At 33.2% G+C, this 24,971-nt stretch overlaps 1 protein-coding gene across 1 annotated transcript in view; it reads left to right on the forward strand.

The window, feature by feature from the left end:
* Window positions 1-24,971, forward strand: part of LOC136040410 (protein sidekick-like) — a gene marked incomplete in the record, with an annotated part of 274,067 nt that overhangs the window by 66,864 nt on the left and 182,232 nt on the right. Inside the window, 2 exon segments of the mRNA XM_065724684.1 lie at window positions 5,369-5,548; window positions 23,143-23,356. Coding sequence (XP_065580756.1) covers window positions 5,369-5,548; window positions 23,143-23,356 — 394 coding nt within the window.

Raw genomic sequence — 24,971 nt, forward strand, 5'->3', positions numbered from 1 at the left:
AAAATTCAGCTTGGATCACTTAATTCTAGCAATAAAATATTATTATTCATTTTAATCGTTCAACTTTCTCTCCCCCATGCCTTGACTCTGCCTTTTTTTGGAGGTACTACCCGATCAAAATGCCCTGAATTGTACTCTGATTGACGAATTTTAAGTTACTTCATACCATGTGAACTTGAGTACGGTAAAATCTGAAACTCGAAATTTTTCTACTGATCTGGTATAGATTGAAATTATTCCAAAAGTTAGTATTAGCAGAATCTCGGTTTAAGTAAGTCTTATTGTGAATCATTAAGGTTGTAGCTATATTTTAGCAATATTTATATTATTTGAAATGATAAATTTAAACCAACGGACAAGCAGCGATGATTGCTGTAATAAAAAGAACACGAGCATCGATCGGATGGTTGGTTTTTTTAATAAAAAACCTGCAATAATGTGGAATTTTATACTTTTTGACAGGAGAAAGATCAAGGATGCGTGTTTCTTTGTTTTTATTATTATTTTTTTCAGGGGTGATCGTATTGACCCAGTGGTTCTAGAATATCGTGGGACGCCTTATTATAACGGAAATTAAAAGTTCTAGTGCCCTTTCTAAGTGACCAAAGAATGGAGGTCAACTAGGCCCCCTCCCACGCTCATTGTTTTCCCGAAGTCACCCGATATAAATTTTGAAATAGCCATTCTGTTCAGCATGGTTGAAAATATAATAACTTTGTCTTTGGGGATGACTTAATACCCCACAGACCCCGGGGAAGGGATGCAAGTTATGAACTTTGCCCACTTTTTCATATTGTATTGGTTATTGGGAAGTATATAGACATTTTCAGGGGGGATTTTTTCTGGTAGTAGGAGGGGGCTACGTGGGAGGATCTTTCGATGGAGGAAGCTTTCATGGAGGAAGGGACATTGCTAAGAAGGGGGTGCCGGATTTCCCTACATTGTTTAAAAAACGATCAGAAATTATATAAAAAGACAAGTTTTTTCAACTAAAAGTAAGGAGTAACATCAAAACTTAAAACGAACAGAGATTATTATGTATATTAGGGGTTTCGCCCCCTAGTCAATACCTCGCTCTTTATGCTAAAGTTTTTTTTTTAGTACTTTCTTGTTTTTTTTTTAATTCATACCTTCTAAAGACCCGAACATCATTTGTGCATAGATTTAGACTAGTTTAAGCAAATGAAAAATGAACAAAGTCTATTTTGATGCTGAATATGTTTTCAAACATATTACAAATGACAATTTTTACGAGAAAATATGTTTATATTTTGAAATATGCTGTACTGAATTTCGGTAATGCGCTGTTTCGGGTGATAGAAGATTCGTATCTTTTACTGATTAAATAAAAAACAAGTTTTTTTTCAACCGAAAGTTAGGAGCAACATTAAAATTCAAACGAACCGAAATTTTTCCGTATAGGAGGGGGCTAATCCTTCCTCAACCCTTGCTCTTTACGTTAAAGTCTTGAAGCTTTTTAAAATTATTTTGGCTTTGATGGGTAAAACTGAACTTCATATATTACTTAGACTTTATATTATTAAACTTTTATATTAAACTTTTATTTATTTTATTTTAAAATACATAAAATTTTATATATTTGAAATCAGCACAAACAGCCAATTCTTTTGACGCATCAGTTGTCATGAAAATTCCGAAATTATGTTCTAAGTAAAGTTTGGTTACTATTGGGCCGTATCGCTCCTTACTTACAGTCTGTTACCACGAACTGCTTTATAAACCCTGACCTGTAAATTTCTCAAATACAAAATTCAAGCGGTTAAGTTTGGGGCTCTAGTAGGCCACCCTAATGGGCCATGCAAACAAATCCATACACGTTGAAATTGCATAATTAATCTCCAACGTGCGTAAATACCAAAATGACAGATACCAAAAGAAATACTTTGGGTATATTTCATATATACCCAAAATATTTTGGGTATAATTTGGGTATAATTTTGGGTATATACCAAAAGATACAAAATTCCAAAAGAGCTCCGTCTTACTGAAAGCTAACTTAAAAATTATCTTTCTTGTTAATCAGAAAGGAACACGTTACTTGTCTGTTATAGCGCCTATGTTAAGTTCTTCAGTCATTGACTCAATGTAGAACCGATTTTTTCGTTAGTTCATTCAGCTTAGCGTGAGAATAGACAAAATAGAAGCGACAGAATAGATGGGAAATATATAATTTTGGGTATATATTTCCACATTAGGGGGTGGGGGTAAAGTATTTGGACTGTATGAAGTTAGAAAACAGTTCTTACTTTATAATATGCAGAATAATTGTGCCTAACATATTTTGCTTGTAGATCTGCTATACTTTACCCCCCCCCCCCCTTATGTGCAAATATATAGTCAACATTTGTTTCCAAAGTATTATATTTTCATCATATTTTGTGATATTTTATCAGGATTAGTCAGAGAAACATGTTCTACTTAGATGAAGAACTTAACATAGGCGCTATAACAGACAGGTACCAGGGAAGCATTTCTTCTTGCAACATATCGACTGCAAGACTGAATTTAAGAAAATGATCTGATAGGATCTTTTACTTATTACCGGGACCTATAAACATTTTTTTGCTTTAAATAAAGATAGTTTTATTTGCAATTTGTTAAAGTCATTTGGTAAAAAAATATAAAATTATAAAGTACAAGCTCTAGAAATGTTGAAAATTTAAAACTCACCGTAACTGACGATAATTCATTAGTAGCAGATGATAAAAAACGTCTACAAGGTACTGATATTCAAACGTTAAAAAAAATCATTTTTTTTAATGCATTCATGGACTTGGTTTCAATTTCGGGATTGACCAAAGCATTTCAGCTGTTGCTGGAGAATACTAGCAGAAACTCATTTTTTTTTCTCGTAGGAACTGGAAAATAAATCCGCATAATTTTAATTTGTTTATTCGTAAACATATTAGCCGGAAAAGTGCAATATTTCTAGCAAATTGATATTATTATTGTTAACCGGTCTTGAAGGATTTTAACGGAAGTAACGCTAGGGTTTGACAGAAGATGTTAAATTTTCTCAAAGCGCAAGCGACCAAACTTCATCGCTATCTTAGTTCCTGCTCGGATGTTAGATTAAAAGTGAAAATCATAAAGTTTTTCCTGAAAATATTTGGACAAAAGGAGGCTACCGATGACAAATTTAAGTCGAATAAAGTTTTCTTAAAGTAATATTCCCCTTTTTCTATTAAATATTCTCAGGAACACTGGATCACTCTCAATGTTGGGCAATATGCTTTAACAATAAGCTTTCATTCTTTGACCAAAATTCTGCTTTATAGATTATCGAAATATTGTGTTTTCATTTGAAACAGAAGCGGACGGAATTTAGTTGACTTGAAAACCATCTTACTCACCAAGTAAAATTAGATCTACGTTGCATGGGCAACGTGAGGTGTTGCGGCAACGTTTGTTCGGCTTTGCCTAGTAAAGTGTTGCGAGAGCAACACTTTGGTTTTGTTTCCTCGCTTCGATTAAACGCTGAAGCTGTTAATTTGTAAGGATCTTAAAATAAATACTAGGTACACCAACTTGCAAAAGTTGCAAACCCCTCATTGCAACTAGCAAAGATGCAAGCTCCTCGTCGCTGACGATGATTGTAGCCTAAGAGCCGATTATTACTTAAAAGTCCCCTTCATGTCTTACCACTGGAACCAAATTGGTCTTACCGTGAAATACACCGGAAACAAATAATAGGTACACCAACTACCAAAAGTTGCGAACCCCTCATTGCCAAAGATGATTATGAGCTAACAGCCGATTGTTGCTTGGGTAAAATTCTAGTTAATTGACTTCTTGCTATCTCGGAAATTGTTTAGGTTAGGAAAATGAAACTTTCAGGGATGAATCTACAGACTAAAGTATGTTCCGGGAAGGTATTTTGAAGCAACTACCTCAAATTCAGATTCAAATTCAAATTCAGTTTCGAAAACTTCCATTGTCGCAACTTTCCACCAAAATCACGATTGTTACTTGGGTTACTAAATTCAGTGAGCATGGGATGGTAGTGGACTTATTTCTAAAGCCACAGGGGGAACTTATTCAGGCGGGAAAGAGAGTGCAAGGAAAGAAGAAAACATTGCTGTAGTGAGGGACTACACTGTCCAATTTGAACTTGAGAACACGCCACAGTGACTCCCTTGTCATTCCGAGTTCTTGGCTGTGTCTACGTACTGATTTTCTAGGGCTGCGTCCTACTGAGTCCCTTACTGCAGCAATGTTTTCTTCTGTCCTTGCATTCCTTTGTCATTCCGAGTTCTTGGCTGCGTCTATGCACTGATTTCCTAGGGTTGCATCCTACTGAGTCCCTCACTGCAGCAATATTTTCCTCTTTTTCCAGCCTGAATAAGTTCCCCCTGTGCCTTTAGAACATAAGTCCACAACTATTTTGGAAAAATTCGTCCAAAATAGGTCGCAAAATAAGTTACGACAATTGAAAAGTTTTCGAAACTGAATTTGTACACTCTGGTTTGATTTTGTCACAAAATAGGTCTCCAGGGAGAATATCTTCTGCTGATTGGTCCAAGACATGTTTGGGGCAACTAAAGCTGCAAACGATCATCCAAAGGTTCACCTTTTATGTCCTGCAACAGAAAGGATATTTGTTAAAAAATGGATTTTTTATCGAATAAAATATGGGTGCGAATCTTTTTGGGTCACCCTATATATATATATATATATATATATATATATATGTATATATATATATATGTATATATATATATATATATATATATATATATATATATATATATATATATATATATATATATATATATATATATATATATATATATATATATATATATATATATATATATATATATATATATATATATATATATATATATATATATATATATATATATATATATATATATATATATATATATATATATATATATATATATATATATATATATATATATATATATATATATATATATATATATATATATATATATATATATATATATATATATATATATATATATATATATATATATATATATATATATATATATATATATATATATATATATATATATATATATATATATATATATATATATATATATATATATATATATATATATATATATATATATATATATATATATATACCTTATTTGTAAACATTGGAACCTTTGTGGAGACTTGCCCCATTATATTATTTTCTGTTTAAGTTAAAGGATAAATCTTATGTTTTCCCAGGGTTATCTTCTTTAATGGTAAATCGTTCATTTGATGTGAATTTATACTTAATATAGTTCATGCCTACGTTCCGGTCTATGTTTACTATATTTACTTACAATAAACTCAATAATTCATTATTATAATTATATTATAGGCTGGCCGAAGCCCGAATACCGATGGTTGAAGGACGGATTGTATTTAGAAGATCGCAATCCTCAACATCAGTATATCCGAATATCAGACGTGAAGCGAAGCGATGCTGGGGTTTATCAATGCGAAGCTACTAATCCAGTTGGAACAATACTCAGTGAAAGCATCAACTTAACCATTGCATGTAAGTATTCAGTGTAGACAGGAATTACAAACTGAAGAAATTAATAGATCTGGTACATCCAGGGCCGGCTTATGACATCCTCAGTCCCATAGACTGATCAAATTTTAGGTCTCCTAGGTGTGTTGTGTTTTATCGAAATACCTAAGTTAGAACGTAAAGTTCCTAGATTTAACCCATATTAGAAAATATAAAAAGTCAGATTGAGTCCTTTTAGCTCTTATATTTGGCTTTCAATAAAGGGCCAATATTGGGACCCCTACGTTTATTGTTTTTTTCTGATCCCTTGGTTCCTTTCGTTAGATTTATTTTTATTATTTTTATTTTATTTCTTTATATATATATATATATATATATATATATATATATATATATATATATATATATATATATATATATATATATATATATATATATATATATATATCTTTTTATTTTATGACTATTGCTTTTTGTTAAATAAAATTTTACTTTAAGCTGAGTAGTTTATTCAACTTACAAAATTTCACCAAGTAAAATCGGTCGAGACTAGGCCTATACCATATTGTTTGACATCACCTGAGCCACCTATAAAAATTTAGGAAAAACAGAAATTGATAGGAGTAACTTTCAAAATAAAGGCAGCCTATTTTGTTTAGGATTCATATGTTTCTACTATTTTTTTTTACTCAACACCGGGCTTCTTGTATTTCAGCCACGCTGCATAGGGTTTAGTTCTACAAAAATTTTATAGGTCCCAGTTAGGCAAGCTTAAAAAAGCTTAACGTTTATAAAGTCAAGCTCTGTTCTCATTTGAAAGATAATATGACCGGAATCTAATTAACTAATGAAAATAGGCGAAAACTTTTTTAAAACATAGCATGTGAAAATAGTGTTTTAAATTGACTAAATTATTTAGTGCTTTTTTTTGTTCATAAAACGCCAAGTTAAAATAGGATAATAAGAGTAAACGTACTTGTAGATAAACGCAAAATTTTTTTTAATGAATTTTTATACAGGTAAAAATTTTTCGTTTAAAATTTGTGGAAAAGGGAATTTTTATTTTTAGAAAGAATAAACATAAAATGTATGTTTCTCTGTGGTGCTGATACATCAAAAATGGGGCTTTATCAATTCGGCTCCCAACAGTATGTTCGGTTAGGTTGATTTTGACAAGCAAAATAGATGTCTCTATGGCAATCCTAAACTGGTGTGTTTAATTGAAAGGAAAAACCATTACGTTTTCTTAAAAAAAGGAAATTGAAATAACACCCTTTCGATTATTCATCTAAAAAGAAATAGAAATGGTATAAATAGAATAGAAATAGAAAAAGGAATAGAAATAGAAAAGGAGTAAAAAAGTAATACAAAAAGGAATAGAAATAGGACATTATTACCCCTGTAAAAGCAAGAAGCTTTGTTTTATTTTAGATGAAATATTTCCTGGAGAATACCCAATTTGGAACCATTTTTTAATAAAAGTAGATCGAATATTCCCAAAGTAGAAGACATTTTTTCGTAAAAATTTGGTGGCAAAACCTAAATTCTGGAACTTATTACGACGCTTTATGGAAGTCATTCGTGAGTGAATTAAAAAGATTATCAATAATAACTGAAAATTATTTAATTTTTAGTACAATTTTGTAGCCAGAGAAACGAATTTATTTTGGAACCTAAGCTTTAAGAGAAATGTAACGAATATTCGTCCACAGAACGATATTATTCTTCATTGGTTTTCCTTCTGCCAAAGAGAAATTTGACATCCTTTTGTCAAGCTTGACATCCTCAATGTCTAATAATTTCAATATATAATCAAACATTAAATATGAAAATATAAATTAGACATTAAATATGTTATAAAAACAAAAAATTATAAATGTAATAAAATCGCAAATATACTATTAAATACATAGTATATAATATAAATAATACATCTATGCCGTCAATACTGGGTTTGACTCTGTCAAATCATAGCTTAAAGCCTCACTGAAGCCTTTTGGGTCGTTTGAAGCCTTATTCAGAAAAAATAATACCTTATGCTGGATTTATGTATATGTTTCTTAAACTTTCAATAACTCAAAATCGGCAAGGTTGTTCAGCTTTCAGGAGGGACATTCCCCCATGGGTTGCACCATTTCAAATGTGACCACGTTAAATATATATTATGATATCAAAACAGCCATACTGCGTCATTTAAAATTTAGAACAGTTTATTACGATGGAAAATCATGTTAAAAATTTAATAACTAATTGCTATTTTAAAGCTTTTAGTATGTTTTGGTTCCACAATAATTTAGTTAATTAGTTCCAGTGCATGTGAATGCATGCATTAATTTCATAGCACACATTGATGAGCCACTAGTGACTCCACACAAAATGTTCTAAAGAATCAGTGAACGAACTTTAAGGAATCATAGAACGAAACTTCGTCTTTATGTAGTATTTTAACTTTCACTGCATTTAGCTCCCCACTATATAGAGACCAAATATGCTTTCAGTGTAGCTTTAAATGTTTGTCCCGAAAGGGGGCTACAAGCCGTATTTGGAGGTCACATAAAATGGAAATAAATTTTATACCTGGAGAAATCAGTCAACAATGTCCATTTATTTCCCTTGACACTTGTTAATGTTTGTAGAATTCCTGGAGAAAACCAAAGGGCTGCTCACTTGAACACTGCTTGTCCACCAGTGTCGAAGGTAGATCTTAAGGTGGGTTCAAGACACATGGGGTAGAAAAAGGATTTTAGTCTAACGTTCAAATTGGTACATACCTGTGAAAAAGAGTGATTAATTCCTTTGACAAGACTTAAGTTTTAGAGCGGGAATCATAAAATATGTTACTTTACTACAATTTTCTGGAAACATCCGTTGGATTTTGGAACAAGAAAACTTTGTTTTCTTGACCTGGACATGGGTAATTTGTCTTAATTTTCTTTCGGATGTCCCGAGGAATTCCCAAGTTGACCTTCTCTTTTGACATTAGATTTGACACACGTTTTGACATGCCGGTTCATTTATTCTCTTTGCCACTTGTTAATGTTCCTAGTGTTCCCGTGGTTGGTTAAAGTGAAAATTTCGTTCAAATTTAAAATTGCCATTGTAAGTTTTTTTTACTGCCTTTGAAATTTCCGTCAGTTTTTCTTTTGGGTAAAATTTATTTGTTCATTAGTGTAACAAGTTGCAAGATTTAATTTATAGAAAGGATGTTGTAAAAAGAGCCAATTTCTAAGATATAAAAAAGTCCAATGCAAAAAGATCCAAGGCCCCACAAGGTAAATCCTCCCAAAAATCTTGAGCATTCAAATTTTTAAGAGTAAATTTTTAAGTTTTTAAAAAACTATTGATTATGCTCTAACAGCACTTCGGTCTTTTATTGTGTTTTCTCAGTTTCACAGCAGTTAAAAGTGTGCGGGTACGCCGACGGGTAAGGATGCTGTTTATCAAGTTTTATCAGCTTAGAAATGAGAATTCGTTATTCTTGGAAATGGGAGTTAGTTAGAGAATCTTCGTTTTTTTGTGTCTGTCATACTATCTTTTTCATCAATTCTTCTTCTTTTTATGACATTTGGTATTAACCAAGTGACATATAGCGATCGCTAATTCTGTTGGTCTGTCTCGGTTTTGCTACTTTAGGCACTTCGAGGTAAGCTAGGACGATAAAATTTGGAATGCGTATCAGGGCCTGGACCAGATTAAATTAGAAATAGTTGTTATACCGATTTGAATATCTGGGTGTGGGGGGGTGTTGGGCCGGTTAATTCGAAAAAAATGAATTTTTTTTAACTTACGAACGTGTGATCGTGTCTCAGAGAAATGAAATTTGATGTTTGGAAGGATATCGTGTCTCAGAGCTCTTATTTTAAATACCGACCAAATCCGGTGACTTTAGGGGATCTGGAGGGGGGGGGGGAACCCAAAATCTTGGAAAAACTTAGAGTGGAGGGATCGGGATGAAACTTGGTGGGGAAAAATAAGCAGAAGTCCTAGATACGTGATTGACATAATCGGTACGGATCAGATGTGTTTGGGGGAGCTGGGGGGAGGGTTAATTCTGAAAAATTAGAAAAAATGAGGTATTTTTAACTTACGATGGAGTGATCGGATCTTATCGAAATTTTGTATTTAGAAGGTCCTCGTAACTCAGATCTCTTACTTTAAATCCCCACCGGATCCAGAGTCATTAAGGGGGGAGGTAGCTGGGGGAACCGGAAATCTTGGAAAACACTTAAAGCGGAGAGATCAAGATGAAACTTGGTGGGAAGAATAAAAACATGTCTAAGATACGTGACTTACATAACCGAAACGGATCCACTCTGGATCCGGTGACATCTGGGGGAGTTGGTGGAGGGAACCTAAAGTCTTGGAAAACGCATAGAGTGGAGGGATCGGGATGAAACTTGGTGGGAAAAATAAACAGAAGCCCTAGATGCATGATTGACGTAATAAGAACGAATCCGCTCTATTTGGGGGAGCTAGGGGGTGGGTTATTTCTAAAAAATTAGACAAATAAGGTATTTTTATCTTACGAAGGAGTGATCGTATATTAATGAAATTTTGTATTTAGAAGGACCTCGTAACTCAGATCTCTCATTTTAAATCCCGACCGGATCCAGCGTCATTGGGGAGAGGAGCCGGAAATCTTGGAAAACACTTAAAGCGGAGAGATTAGGATGAAACTTGGTAGGAGGATTAAAACATGTCCAAGATTTGTGACTGACATAACCGGACTGGATCCGCCCTCTTCGGTGGAGTTGGGACGACGGAGTACTTCGAAAAAATTAGAAAAAATGAGTTATTTGTAACTTACTAACTTTCATCTTAATGGAATTTAACATTGAGAAGGATCTTTTGCTTTAGAGCTCTTATTCTAAATCCCAACCAGATCCGGTGACATTGGGGGAGTTGGAGGGGGAAACCGGAATTCTTGGAAAACGTGAAAATTGAGGTATCTTTATCTTACGAATGGATGATCGGATCATAGTGAAACTAGATATATAGAAGGGTGTTATGTCTCAGATTCTCCATTTTCAATTCGAATCGGGTCCAGGGACATGTAGGGTTGGAGGGGGGAAGCAGAAATCTTGGAAAACACTTAGAGCGGAGAGATCGGGATGAAATTTGATGGGAAGAATAAGCACAAGCTATAGATACGTGATTGACATAATTGGAACGGATCTGTTCAGTTTGGAGGAGCTGGGGTGATGTTGATTTGGAAAAATAAAAAAAAATTGAGGAATTTTTAACTTAAGAACGAGTGACTGGATCTTAAAGAAATTTGATATTTAGCAGGAACTCATGTCTCAGAGCTCTTATTTCAAATCCTGACCAGATCTGTTGACATTGGGGGGGGGAATTGGATGGGGAAACCAGAAATCTTGGAAAACGCTTAGAGTAGAGAAATCGGGATGAAATTTGGTGGGTAGAATAAGCAAATGTCATAGATACGTGATTGACGTAACCTTACTGGATCCAATTTTCTTTGGGAGAGTTAGGTTTTGGGGTTCAGTGCTTTGGCGAGTTTGGTGCTTCTGGACGTGCTAGGACGATGGAAATTGGTAGGTTGTCCGGGAGCTCCACAAATTGACTTGATAAAGTCATTTTCCCCGATTAAACCATCTGGGGGACTGAAGGGAGAAGAAAAAGTAGAAAAAATGAGGTATTCATAACTTATGAGTAGGTGATCGGATCTTAATGAATTTTGATATTTAGAAGGACCTCGTGACTCAGAGCTTTTATTTTAAATCCCGATCGGCATTAAGCCTCCGATTTTCCTTTTAAATCAATCTATCTATTCTTAGAATTTTGCTAGAGTCCATACCATATGAGCTCTTGGCTCTTGGCTCGTCCGGCCTCGTCACAAGTGCCATATGACTTCTTAGCTCTTGGTTTCTTTACATGTTCAACTTATCACAATTTCCTTTCAGTTTTTGCACTATTTTGTATTTTTCAAAAAAAAACCATTGTACTAGTCGATTACAGCGACCACACTCAAGTTCTTGATCTCAGCAAAACCGATTTCTCTGTCGATAAATCATAATGAAATATACCAAAATATGATGAAAATATAATACTTTAGTAACAAGATTATGGAAACTACAACCGAGAATTATAGAAAGCAGACCGCCCAGACCGCATTATATAAGTGCCTAACGTAACCAGCTCTATATATTAAATATTCAATTAAAATATGCCCTGCATAGTAGTTTATCTCACTAAGACTAAGCTATTTATTTCCAAATGCAGACAGAGAAACCGTTTTTACTGAGATCAAGAATTTGAGTGTCGCTGCTATAATAGACGAGTACCAAAAGTTTCTATTTCTTCTCATCGTTGTAATCATATGGTCTTCTATTTTTGATATGCACAAAAATTACCAGTATGCTTTATTTACCCAATCTAGTAATTAGAATCTTAAATAATTTTCCTACTTACCATACTTTTCCTTGCTGTTTTCCTACTATTTTGTGTTTTTCAAAAAAAAAAAAAAAAACATTGTTTTAGTCGATTACAGCGACCACACTCAAGTTCTTGATCTCAGTAAAACCGGTTTCTCTGTTGATAAATCATAATGAAATATACCAAAATATGATGAAAATATAATACTTTAGTAACTAGATTATGGAAACTACAACAGAGAATTGTAGAAAGCAGGCCGCCCAGACCGCATTATATTAAGTGCCTAATTTAACCAGCTCTATATATTAAATATTTAATTAAAATATGCCTGCATAGTAGTTTAACATGGTAGTTTAACCCCTTTTGAAATCTGAATCTAAGGGTGTCCAAAAAAGAACGCCAGACTTGAGAAGCCCGTTATTTTAATTTGTTGTTGTTGGCAACATTGTTTTTGCAGGTTTTGTTATCACTGACTGAGCTTATGTTTTGATACTTTTTGTTTTCCAGGTTGATGTTTGTTGTGTATTGTCACGGAAAGATAAATAAATTCGATATATAGTAGATTCAAATCCGGCGTTCTTTTTGAAACACCCCTTTTAATATTCTTTTCTAACCGTATTATCCATGTTTTTTTTTTTATATTCACCCCTTTTAATATTCTTTTCTAACCGTATTATTCATGTTTTTTTTTATATCTGCTATTTTATAAAAGTGTTAAACAATATTTCTTTTCATGAAACAATAACAACCTTTGACATGTACACAAGTTTCACACTTTCTCAATGCCTCTCATAAATGTAAATACAGCTAAAAGACGTCGATAACTTAATGTTTCAACTTCTTCATTACTAGAATAGTATAAACATCCAAGGGAAACTGAATAACTGGAGGAGAACGTTCCATTTGGCCCGTTGAGGCAAATAAAACTCTTGTCAGATTATGTAAATCTACCAAAATGCATCCTTGTCACTTCATCACCAATTCAAAGTTTTCTAACAGCGGAATTAGAATAAACGATCTTCGGCAGGAGGAACAGTTTGAGGTTAAAAGTACCAAGGACAATGAAAATGAAATAGGATTGTTTTAATTGTTTAAGTGGGAACTTACAAAACTACAATTAACTTACGAGAATTCAATTTTTAGTGAAAAAGTCCTCCATATGCAGTTACACAGTTTTTGGAGGTAAACAAAAATGCATACTGACCAATGGTCTGCGTTGTGTAGAGACCGACCTCCTAATTCACTGCCTACGGCCGGGATTGCAAATTGTGGTTGGGGGTAAATCATCTAACGCTTCCTGTGTCTTCCTCCAGATTTCTTTTGGTACCCATTTATAAATGGGTCGACTCTGGCGGAGCTTATAGAGTCCCAAGTGACCCCCGTTCCAAATCAAATAACTAGCGACATCAGGACTCGAACCTCTGTCGAACCCAACCCCTAACGAGGGTTGAACCGGACACCCTCAATTACTCAGACACCATTTGGTGAAAAATTCTACAATAATTTGTAAGGGTGCCATCTTACCTTCATGTCTCAGGATGAATTCCTAGTTCGGTTGATTGATCCTTTCAAAAGTTAAACTGCAAAAACCGTTTTAGGTAGGTCAGTTTTTTCTGGCACCTTGCAGATTGTTGTGCTAAACTGTAAGTATAATACCAGAAATTTTTTCGCTGGTTTCTCTAAATTGTTTTGTCAGTCGGATTGTAAAGGGGTGGGTGTGGGGGTAGTCTGTTTTTTTTTTAGTTGAACCGGACGGTTTCCGGCTCTACCCTATTTGATCCTGTCAAAAGATTCTTATTCAAGATCAGTACAAATTAGGCATATACAGCAGCTTTGGAACTTTACAAAATTGGACAGTCTCGTTCCAACGATAATGTTTCTACTCCTGGACGAGCAACTGACCCCAGTCCTGCTCCCAGGCCATCAACCACCAACCTGCAAGGTCAATTGCAAGGTCAAAACCCCAGAAATGATCAGGTCTTTCCCGTTTATGAGAAATGTGCACGCAAGCTCTCGTAAGCGCCGCAAAACAGGCAGAACCAGGATACTCACTAACAGGCCAGGAAAGAAAAAAAGCATGGAAAGGGAGAATAAAAAAACCTAAAGAGACGCACTTTCACCTGATGAATCATTAAATCTTGGTTAAGACGACAATAATGATGACCTGCCGTTCAGTCCATCTTCCTTGTCAGTAGGAGATTATGTCGTTCTCAAGTTCCAGCTCAAGAAGTCAACCCTCTGCTATGATGGCTTAGTGCCGGAGATTAAGCTACGATTAGTTTCAAGTGCAAGAAAAGCAAAAGGTTTGTTTTCCCCGAGGCAGAAGATTTTGAGAGTGTGGATTTTTCTGATATTCTCCCAAGTCTGCCAAAATCCTGTGGAGGATTCAGCATAATGCCTCAGAGCTTTCGCCAGGAATTTAATTTTCCACAACAAAATGTGCTGCCCTAATCAAGCAAGTTTATAATATTGTAATTTTGTACAACTCTGTTCAAAGTAAAAAAAAAAAAAAAAAATGCTTTATGGACGAATTTACTGTTTGTACAGGATCACCGGTAGATTTTTTGAATTTTTTTTTAGCTTGTCTGGGTCAAGCCCCAGCGTGACCCAACCAACCCCACTAGGTGGGGTTGGTTCGAACACTTTAACCGAAATTATAAATGTAGATTTTGAGAAAATTTGAAGAACAAAAAATCTGAAAAATATCCCAAGCATTCCTTATTCTGACAGGTATCTAGAGAACATCAATTTTGAGCGTCCATTCATAAACAAATTAGATGTTTGTGATCGGCGAATTTTGTCCAGTTCGACCCCGACCTCCCCTACCTTAATTGTGTTCAAGGTTAAAAAAGTGTTTTGTTTTTATGAACATGGTGTTTTAAATATGAATAATAATGTAAAATTAATATATCAATGAGAAGCTCTTCAGAAATTTTTTATATAAGCGTCACCCATGAAAACTAAAACAAGGATGCGTTTTTCAAAGCGCATTTTCGACCCCCTCTTGCCCTTTTAAGTGCACTTTTGTTATATTTTATCCATTCAAATGACATTTTGAGGAGTGGCGCGTTTCGTATCCCTCTCTAAATAGTGCCTTTGGTTCCACACCAACTCCTTGAAATTCTTTACGTCGAATAAATCTCTACATTAGTGGACTATTAATCTATCATTGGAGCAGCTATTAGAAATTCCTATGCCAATTATGATGAGCGGAGAAAAAATAAACAGATTACAATAGCTTCTATGACATATACAATATTGTCGTATAATATGATGGGGGAGCTTACTTATGTGGTTATGACAATGATGGATTGAAGTACCTATTAGATTCTGTGGGAAATTGTTCTACAGTCAATGTTAGAAAAGGAAACATTTGGCTGCAAAAGAATAAGATCACTAAAAGATTACCAAAAAAAGTGAAAAAAAGAAACGTCTTGAAAAATACGAGGAAAAGTCTTTTGTAATAAATCGCTAAAAAAAAATTAGAAAAAAAAAATCTCGGGCCCTTTGATTTAAGGGAATTGAAGGGTAGTTGATTTGCTATCAAGGGAGCTATTCAGAGAGAGAGAGTGGGGAGGGGCATGCCAAGCGTACATCAAAGTACTTCTTAATTACATACAGTGTGACAAAGATGCACGGAGCCTCGACTCTTAGGCGAAGTACCCAAGTATTTTTAAAAGGAGAGGGAAGTGAAAACAAGCACTTTTAAGGTCACATTTTTATATTTTTACGGGTTAAGGTTTTGCTCTTATATATTGATATTTAGAGTGACAGGGAAATCAAATCTGAATATTTTTGACCCCTCGATCTATTATGAATCTATTTGTACCTGAAAATCGCGATTTTCGAGGATTTTATTTTTGCTATTTCAAAATTATATGATTTTTAAAATGGTACCATGTCTTTGTCAGTGTTATCGCATTAAACCAAGAAAATAAATAAGCATAATTGATTACCTAAATTTGACAACGCTTCTAAGGAGAATTTTACGTCTTCTACGAAGGCGTAAAAATTCAAAACATCAATAATCGGTTGATTCTCAGAGGCAACTACATCGTCTTAACCTGATTTTTTCTATATGTTTATGGTTCTATTCTATGAAGATTTTTCAAAATTCGACAGCTTCTACTGTCAAAAATTGGATACATCAATTAGATTTTTAGTTTTATTTTGTACTTAGTATTTAATTTATGTTAAATTCAGGGTCAAAATGCCAACTTTTATCAGTTTTACCTACTCTTTGTATGAATCGAATGATAAGCTGCTTTTATGCTCCGAAGTTAACCTAAAACAAAAGAAAGAGTTTTCTATTGTAAAATCTAAAAATGATATATGTTTAAAATTAGCGTAAAATATTGATTCTTCTAATATACACATTTTTTACAATTCCTCTTTGTGCTACAAGGCAGAGTTTCGTGAACTTCATATTTCCTTATTATTTACATTATATATAGGCAGGGCTCTATTCATGATTCGTTTTCGATAGGGGTTTACAAAGAATTTTTTAACGAGGGAGGGTTCACAAAAAAACTTTAAAAACGCATCAAAAATTAGCTTATATTCAATTTTGTTACGTTTTTACGATTCAGAAAAAATGTTTCGGAAGAGGGAACTAAAACCCCTACCCCCTAGATACGGCCATACATATAGGACATAATTTATATATATATATATATATATATATATATATATATATATATATATATATATATATATATATATATATATATATATATATATATATATATATATATATATATATATATATATATATATATATATATATATATATATATATATATATATATATAAATGTGTGTGTGTGTGTGTGTATATATAATAACATCTTTGGGTGTGAGAAATATCACAAAGACCGTTTACCGATGTTTTTTATCCCTGTATTTGAACCTTTTGAGTCGAATTTTACGAATTTTCAATATGGCTCTTTGTGTGAGCCGAATGATTAGCTGCTTTTATGCTCCGAAATTAACCTAAACAAAAAGAAGGTGACATCTCAATTTATCGCTGCCTGATAAGAAAAATTTAATGAGTGATTGAAAAGTTGCTTCACAAAAAGATAGGAATGATGTTCCCTAGAATTTCCAGTATGGCTCTTTGTGTGAGCCGAATGATAAGTTGCTTTAGAGCTACAGAATCAAAGAAAGAAAGAAAAGAAAAAAGAAAGAAAATTAAGTACCGGTTTTGTGCTGCTGAAGCCGGAAAATTTTAATTGTGGTTTAATCTAGTTATAATTTAAAAGTTGCCTCTTCTAAAATATGAACGGCGGTCCTTAGAATTTCAATTTGACTTTTTACACGTGCTGAATGATAATTTGCTTTTGTACTACAAAATAAACCTACAAATTAATGAAATAAGATGGAATATCAGTACGGCGCTGGCGCGATCGGAAGATTTTAAATGGTTGATTCAAAAGTTGCTTCTTCTGAAAATGTGAATGGCGATCCTTGAAATTTTCAATATGATTCTTTGTATGAGCAGAATGATATGTTCCTTTGTGCTACAAAATAAACCCAAAAATTAGAAAAAAAGAAGATGAAATCTTAATTTTGCGCTGCTAAGATATTAAGATTTTAATGGCTGATTCAAAAGTTTCTTCTTCTAAAAACGTGAATGGTAATCCTTAGAATTTTCATTATGGCTCGTTAACTCCTTCACACTAAGATTCAGCAGACGCATAAAACCTAGTGATAGAATTGAAGAAAATACTAGCGATGGATAGGGTATATTTTATTTCAAAAAACTCCGACGACGGGGACCCACTCTTCACTACCTGGCGTCCATCTTGGAAGATCACTTTTTTCATTGTGTTTGTGGTTCTTCTATCAGTTTTTTTTAACAAATTTTTGTAACACATTTACAAAATTTTACAAAAATTTTACTCATTTACAAAAAACACATTTACAAATGCCTCACATTTTTGTAACAAATATAACTTGGTGCTGCGTGTGGGACTCCACCATACTTGGAGCTTGTCACCTGGTGTAAATGATCTTTGAAAATGGGAGAACCCTTCAACGCCAAAAATATATTAACAAAAACGCTGAAATAGGAACGGGCCGTAATGTCTTGTAAAAGTCTTGTGTGTCTCCGTAAGTCTTGAGAAGGCGTCACAAGGTGAACTTTTTTTCAATAGGTGTTGGTGATTCTGTTTCATTTAATCCTATTATTTTATTGATGATGAAGCTAGCATTGAACTAATTTTTTTTTGCTCCATTTACATTTTTCACGTATAATTTCCCACAATTGAATTACTAGATAATTGGATTTTCTGCTTTTTTTTTATATTTTCCTAATTTGTAGTTGTTTTTACGAGTTTGCTTTTGAAGAAGCTGCAGCTTAAACCAAATTATCTACTTTTCTTTGTTGACTGTTTATTTTGTGACTTGCATGTCTAACAGAGAATTTGCTATAATTAAATTGCTTGAAATCATGTTTTGTTCATGGTTCTCTATTTTTTGGCTCTCCTTTCTCATGTTATTATGTATCCTGTGTGATCTTTGTCTATTCTGTTTATTTAATTGTTCTATTAATGAAGAAGTTAATATTGAACTAAATTAAACATATTTGTTACATTTACATTTTTAAGATATAGTTTCCATAATTTACTTACTAGATAATTGAATTTTCTTTTTTGGTTTTTATTTTCTATTCCTTGTATGTAGTTTTTTTTTTACTTTAGAAGAAGGTAAAGCTTGAGCTAAATTATTCAATTTCTTTTTGTTAATTACTTATTTTGTGAATTGCATGTCTAAGAAGAATTTCACAGTAATTAGATTGCTAGAAATCATCTTTTATTATTTTTTTTTGTCTTTACTGTCCTATTTTACTATGTCTCCTGTCTTGTCGTTGTTTATTTTGTTTTATTTAATCGTTTGTATTGTTCTATTTGTGACGAAGTCAAAACTAAACTGAATTATACATTTTTTTTATTACATTTACATTTTTCAAGTTATAAGTTTATTAATCCACCTTCACAAATAAATAAATTAAACAACACTTTCGCGCTGGAGGAAACCGATGCGGGTCTGAGGTCGCGCGAAACTCCACGTAACTACTTACCTATGAACTCCACCATTTACTTAAACCTCAACTATTTAATGAAAACTATTATAAATAAACCAAAAATAAATAAACTATTACCTATATATATGACAAAAATAGATAAGTAAAGAAATAACTGAATTAAAAGAAAAATAGATAAATAAAAGTATAAAAGAAAAATAATAATAACAAATCCAGTCTTCATTACTCTTCAATGCTCAACTCCCCCTCCCATATATATATATATAAATATATATATATATATATATATATATATATATATATATATATATATATATATATATATATATTAGGTAATTATATTATATATGGTATAATATATATATATATATATATATATATATATATATATATATTATAATATAATATAACATAATACAATCATGGAATATAGTTTCCCTTAATTCAAATACTAGTTAATTGGATTTTCTGCTTTAAGTTTTTCTTTTTCCTTTTCATAATTTATAGTTGTTTTTATTTTTTATTTTTCCTTGTCATAATTTATAGTTGTTTTTATTAGTCCAGTATTGAAGAAGCTACAGCGTGAACTAAATTATCTACTTTTTTTGTTAATTGTTTATTTTGTGACTTTCATGTTTAAAAGGGATTTCGTCATAATTGAATTACTAGAAATCATGTTTTATTCATGTATTCATGTTTTCTTACTTTTTGTCTTTCCTGTTTTATCTTATGGTTTGCTTTTTTGTTATTTGGACCAAGAAAATACTTTTGATTTAAAGTGACAAGCGACCGGCTTAGAGTTTTTTGGTTTTAATAAATAAAGCTGTGTTCTAAAGTCTAGTTGGGTAAAAGCGTGACCCTTTATATATAATTTTTATTTTGAACACTTGAAGTCAGGGAGGAAGGGATCTTTGGCAGCAATTGCACTGAGCCGTTTCACCTCGGCTGCTAAATTAATAATTGTTGTAAAGATTTCATTATCCAGTTCACAGAGACAATTACAAGGGGAGTCAAAAATTCTAATGTTCCTATTTTCTGGTTCGAAAGTGCCTCTGGCAAATCGTTAAGCAAAAAAACTAAGACAAATCTGCTTTGGCCTGGAGACATGTATTTTTGTTGGTGAGGGGGGGGGGGGGGTTGAAGAGCTTTAGGCTATATGAATAGGGTAGCTTCAAATAGATCGTTTCCAAGTTATGAATCCCATCTTTATTTTTTAAGCTTTACTACAACCTTTTCTAATTAGGTGTTTTTGTGGAATTTTTTTTAATTTGATTGAATTTTGTTTGCCTTATTGTACAAAAGAAAATTTTTGCTATGTTTGCTATTTTTTTCTATCTGACCAAGAGATTTTCTTAGAAAACAAGTGAGCTTTCATGTATTTTTCTTTCTTTTTTCGTTTTTTGCAAGAAAAATGGTAATGTAGCATATGTTAAAATTTTGTTAAGTTGTTTGTTAGTGCATGTTGAGTTTGCAAACGAAAAAGAAGAAGAACACAAAAAATACATGCCATGGAGATGACTTAAAACCGGTACACCGTGAAAATGTATGTGGGAAATTCCACTCCCGCAATCCGGGCCTCAAAGGGGCCAAATCTAAGACATTTTAATAGGCAAACTTCGTTTGCGTTTTAAAAGTATATTTGTTCGTTATCAAGAATTGTTTTAATCAAGTTCGACTGAACAGACCCGATAATTATTTTGCAACCGGACCTATTTGATTCCTTCTCTCCCCCTAAAATTCATATTATGTTCACATAATAAGTCTACATTATTGTCGTGATGAAGTTTAGGAATTCATGAATTATGAAACTGTCAAAAAAAAAAAAAAAAAAAAAAAAAAAAAAAAAAAAAAAAAAAAAAAAAAAAAAAAAAAAAAAAAAAAAAAAAAAAAAAAAAAAAAAAAAAAAAAAAAAAAAAATTGGAACTTTCATGGGTCCAAACCAGTGGTGTAATTTTGTCAAAACCCTGCGAGGGGAGGGAAGTTGGACCCAATTTTCTCAAATCAAGTAAAAATGATAGTGAAAACTGAAAAACGAGCCATATAGTACCAAAAGAGGTAAAGGTATACTAAAGAAAACTGACCAGTTTCTGTGGATGCTTGAATTCTCCAGGTTTGTCTTAGTTTTGAAAAGATTTTTTTTGGAGAAACTTAATTTCAGCTGGGGGGAAAACTGAGGTCGGGGGGGGGGCAAACTGAGGTCGGGGGGGCAAACTGAGGTCTAGTGGGGGCAGTTGCTACCCCCCCCCCAACCCCTGCCCCATTGCAAATTAGGCTCGTGGTCCGAACAATTACAAACATATCATGAAGTTCAAATCTAAAACGAGTTATATGCTTTTGTACTTAAGCAGTTACTGATTAAAGGGCTGATTGCTGGAAGATAAACTGAAAATCAAAAGGGGTCTGTGATCAAAATAGTCGAAAAAACTCTGTGCTATTGTACAAAACATGGAAATATTATATCAGAAGAGGGACTGGGAAATGTTATGTGGTCTCTCAGTTATAATCAGCATGATATGTCTTATAGGAAATAAAGAAAGGAAAGTAGGAAAAAATATCAGTTAGTTGATATGATCGATTGGCTAACCCAGTCCCAGGAGACATATTCCGCGACATTTTTTCCCCATCCACTAATATTTGTTTTTTCTCAATTTTTTTTTTTTTTTTTAGCTTAGTCAGACATTTTTGTCTATTAAAGAAGTTTAAAAGGCGCTTATGAGAAAAGAAAACAAGTTATTGTATACTGTTGTTTAATCCACAATTATACATTTAATCACTGTTACTTACATTCAAATCTCAACAAAAATATTTTATGTTCGAATAAAATGACTGTCGAGAAATTTTTAGCTCTTGATCAGAGTTTCGGATTTTGTTTTCCAAATCTTATAAACTCCCAAATAAAACCTATGAAAAAGAAATTTTAGGGCTGTTTTTTAATCCTCTTCATGTAATAACTGACTTTATTATTTTTTAAGTAATCAAAATTTTAGTCATAAACGACTTAAAACTTAATCTTAAACAAACGAACAGAAACTTACAATCTTTACCTAAACCCGTCTCGTATCGCCATCTATATAAGATTATTTTTGTAACCCTAAGTTTTGATAAAGATGACTTTTTTTGCTGTTTACTTTTCTTACAACTTTTTTTTTGTAAAATGGTTTTTGAAACTAATGACGGTAAAAAAAAAAACAACAACAAAATAAAACGAAAACAAAATGCCCTCTACTATAGAATTTGTGCGGTTGACCTTCTTGCGTTCCAAACAAGGTCTTATCCAGGAGGGGGGTAAGAGCCTCCCCCCCCGAAATGTTTGTCTAAATCGTACCCCCTTCCTTCCCCAAAAATCCTGGATACGGCCTTGGTTTCAAATTATCTTTTCCTATCTGCAAGTGATATGCAGCCGTATGATGTTCTTGACATTTTTAAATTGTTTTTTCTGTATTCGCGGTTTGTTGATTGACTGATTACTTTTCCCGCAGTTTTCTCTGTGTAAATATTGACAAATGAACATTATTCTATGGCAGTGTTTATCTCAAAGTTGGGAAAGCCGAACACGAAAACAAACATACCTAAATGGTCTAGTAAAAGTTTGGTCGTAGGAATCAATATCTTATTTTTCATTCCAGTCCATGGTCTTTATTGCTTTACTGTTTCAATACTTCGGGAGGGGGAGGACCTAAGATTCCTTTTAGATATGAAATTGATAGTGTCACGGCAAGCAGTTTTTATCAATGCCATCTTAAACTCTGAACGTGTCTATTTGGCGTTAACGTTTTAGGAGACACTTTATCAAACGGTGCGCTTCGGGTAGAAAGCTGAAACGCCGTGTTCGTTGGGTAGTTTGTGAGTGTTTTGCTGAATAGCTGTTGATAATAAAAGAAAACATTTTTAAGTTTTTGCGAATTTGACCAGATTCAATTAATTTCATACAAAAGGAGTGATTTAGAGTCATGTTTCAATTCAAAAAGTCGAGCTAAGAGACTACAAAAGGAACGCTAACAGACTCCAAGGCGTTCAGGAATCCTAAAACAAAAAAGCCTCTCAGGAGATTCAGTACTCTAAGCGTCTTTTCTTCTGTTCTGTTTGACGTTTCTAGAAACGTTTTGAAACGTTCTAGAAACTGTTTTTAAATTTTGTTTTCGATGCCCACTCAATTTAAGGGTTTTCTTATATTCCAGATATGTATCCATTTGAGCACACATCAGAATCTACGATCACAGTTAAACGTGGCCGAGCCGCTATACTATCATTGCCATCTATTGAAAGCAACCCACCCCCTGTCGTAACTTGGCTTTCTGACGACCGTACATTATATGGAATACGATATGCAACTACTCCAGACAATAAATTGGTTGTACTTGCAGTTGATCAAAGAGATCAGAAGTCGTACAGGTATTAGTTATATATTAATATGCAAATACATTGATTTAGCTTATTGCATTCAATGTCTAGTTGTGGGTATGTGTAACATTGAAATTGAAAACATAATATTTATTTATATTGTTTTCCATATAACAAGGACAACATTTATTAAAAAGTAGGCCTATGTAGAAAAATAGTAAGATGAAAGTCCTAAAGTCTGTGCTCGTTGACCAACCCCAATAAATACACATTCTAAACTATCAAAGTGCGCCTACTTGGGCGAATTTAGTAAAGAACATTCAGGCCTCTATTTATTCATTTCTTTCTCTCCCCCCACCACTTCGTTTATAAGGGTTAGAGATAGACAACTAGGAGAGGCTAACTCGATTGGAAATTAAAAGTTCTAATGCCCTTTTTAATGACCAAATGGGTTGCAATAATATAATAGGCAATTTTTCATATAAAAACTGCATGTTTGTGTATTTGCACTCTTTAGGGAGGGTCAAAATATCGAAGGATGGAAATCCCATGATATCCAATTCATTTTTATCGTCTAGAACTTAGATCAGGAGGTTTAGGGCCCTTTTCTTGGTAAAAGATGCTCTTTTATAAAAACAAAAAATATGTTTTTTGTTATAATAACCAAGTGAAATAACAACCAAGTCAAATCCAAAACGAGCGAAAGCTACCTCAAAGAAGAGTAGGCCCAAGGCCCCCTGTGCCCTTTAAAGACCAGACCATAATTTGCACTTCACTGAAAACAAAATACGTTTCTCCCTTGTGACTTTAATCAATCCGAATTTCAAGATTTTTAGTAATGAATGCCAGTATGTATATAAGACTGTCACTCCACATTCATTTGTTCTTTTCAGTTATCTTGATTCTGGTGGGGATTTTTTCTTTCTTTTTTATCGATATTTCTTAAGAGGAATAAAAACACATATTACCGAATAAAATTTATTTTCAGTAAAGTGTAAATTACGTTCTAGTCTTTCGAAGGCACAGCTGACAAATCTTAGCTGCCAAACATCTTGACTTGCCCTTTTTCTGCAGCTCAATGTAATGGTATTTGATTCCAACGAGTCAAGATATATATATAGTAGCTGACAAACATCTATTTTCCGATTCTGGGCAGCTCAATTTAAAGGCGTATTCTTCTTACAATTTAAGGCATTTATGTTTGTGCTATTGGGAATCAGAAGCTGTTCTCCTTACAACAGGACTAGGCGTTTTTTCGCCTCCTATTGCATTTGAAATTTATATATTATATGGGAATTTGTTTTACAGTAAGCTCCCCAGATTCATGGTGACTGAGTTTGCAGAGTCATACTACTGACCGCCACCCCAAGTCAAAGGATTTGCTACACCATGCCTTGAACCTTCGTTCCCCGCATACGATTATAAGTCCATACGAAACATTATTCGTCATACGATATTATAACCGCATACGATTATAGGTCCATACGATAGTCCATGCGAAACATTATTCGTCCATACGATATTATAAGCGCATACGACTAAAGTCCATACGATAGTCCATGCGAAACATTATTCATCCATATGATATTATAAGTGCATACGATTTTAAGTCCATACGAAACATTATTCGTCCATACGATATTATAAGCGCATACGATTATAAGTC

This window comes from Artemia franciscana, chromosome 20 (genome assembly GCF_032884065.1).
Source record: "Artemia franciscana chromosome 20, ASM3288406v1, whole genome shotgun sequence".
NCBI classification, from domain to species: Eukaryota; Metazoa; Arthropoda; class Branchiopoda; order Anostraca; family Artemiidae; genus Artemia; species Artemia franciscana.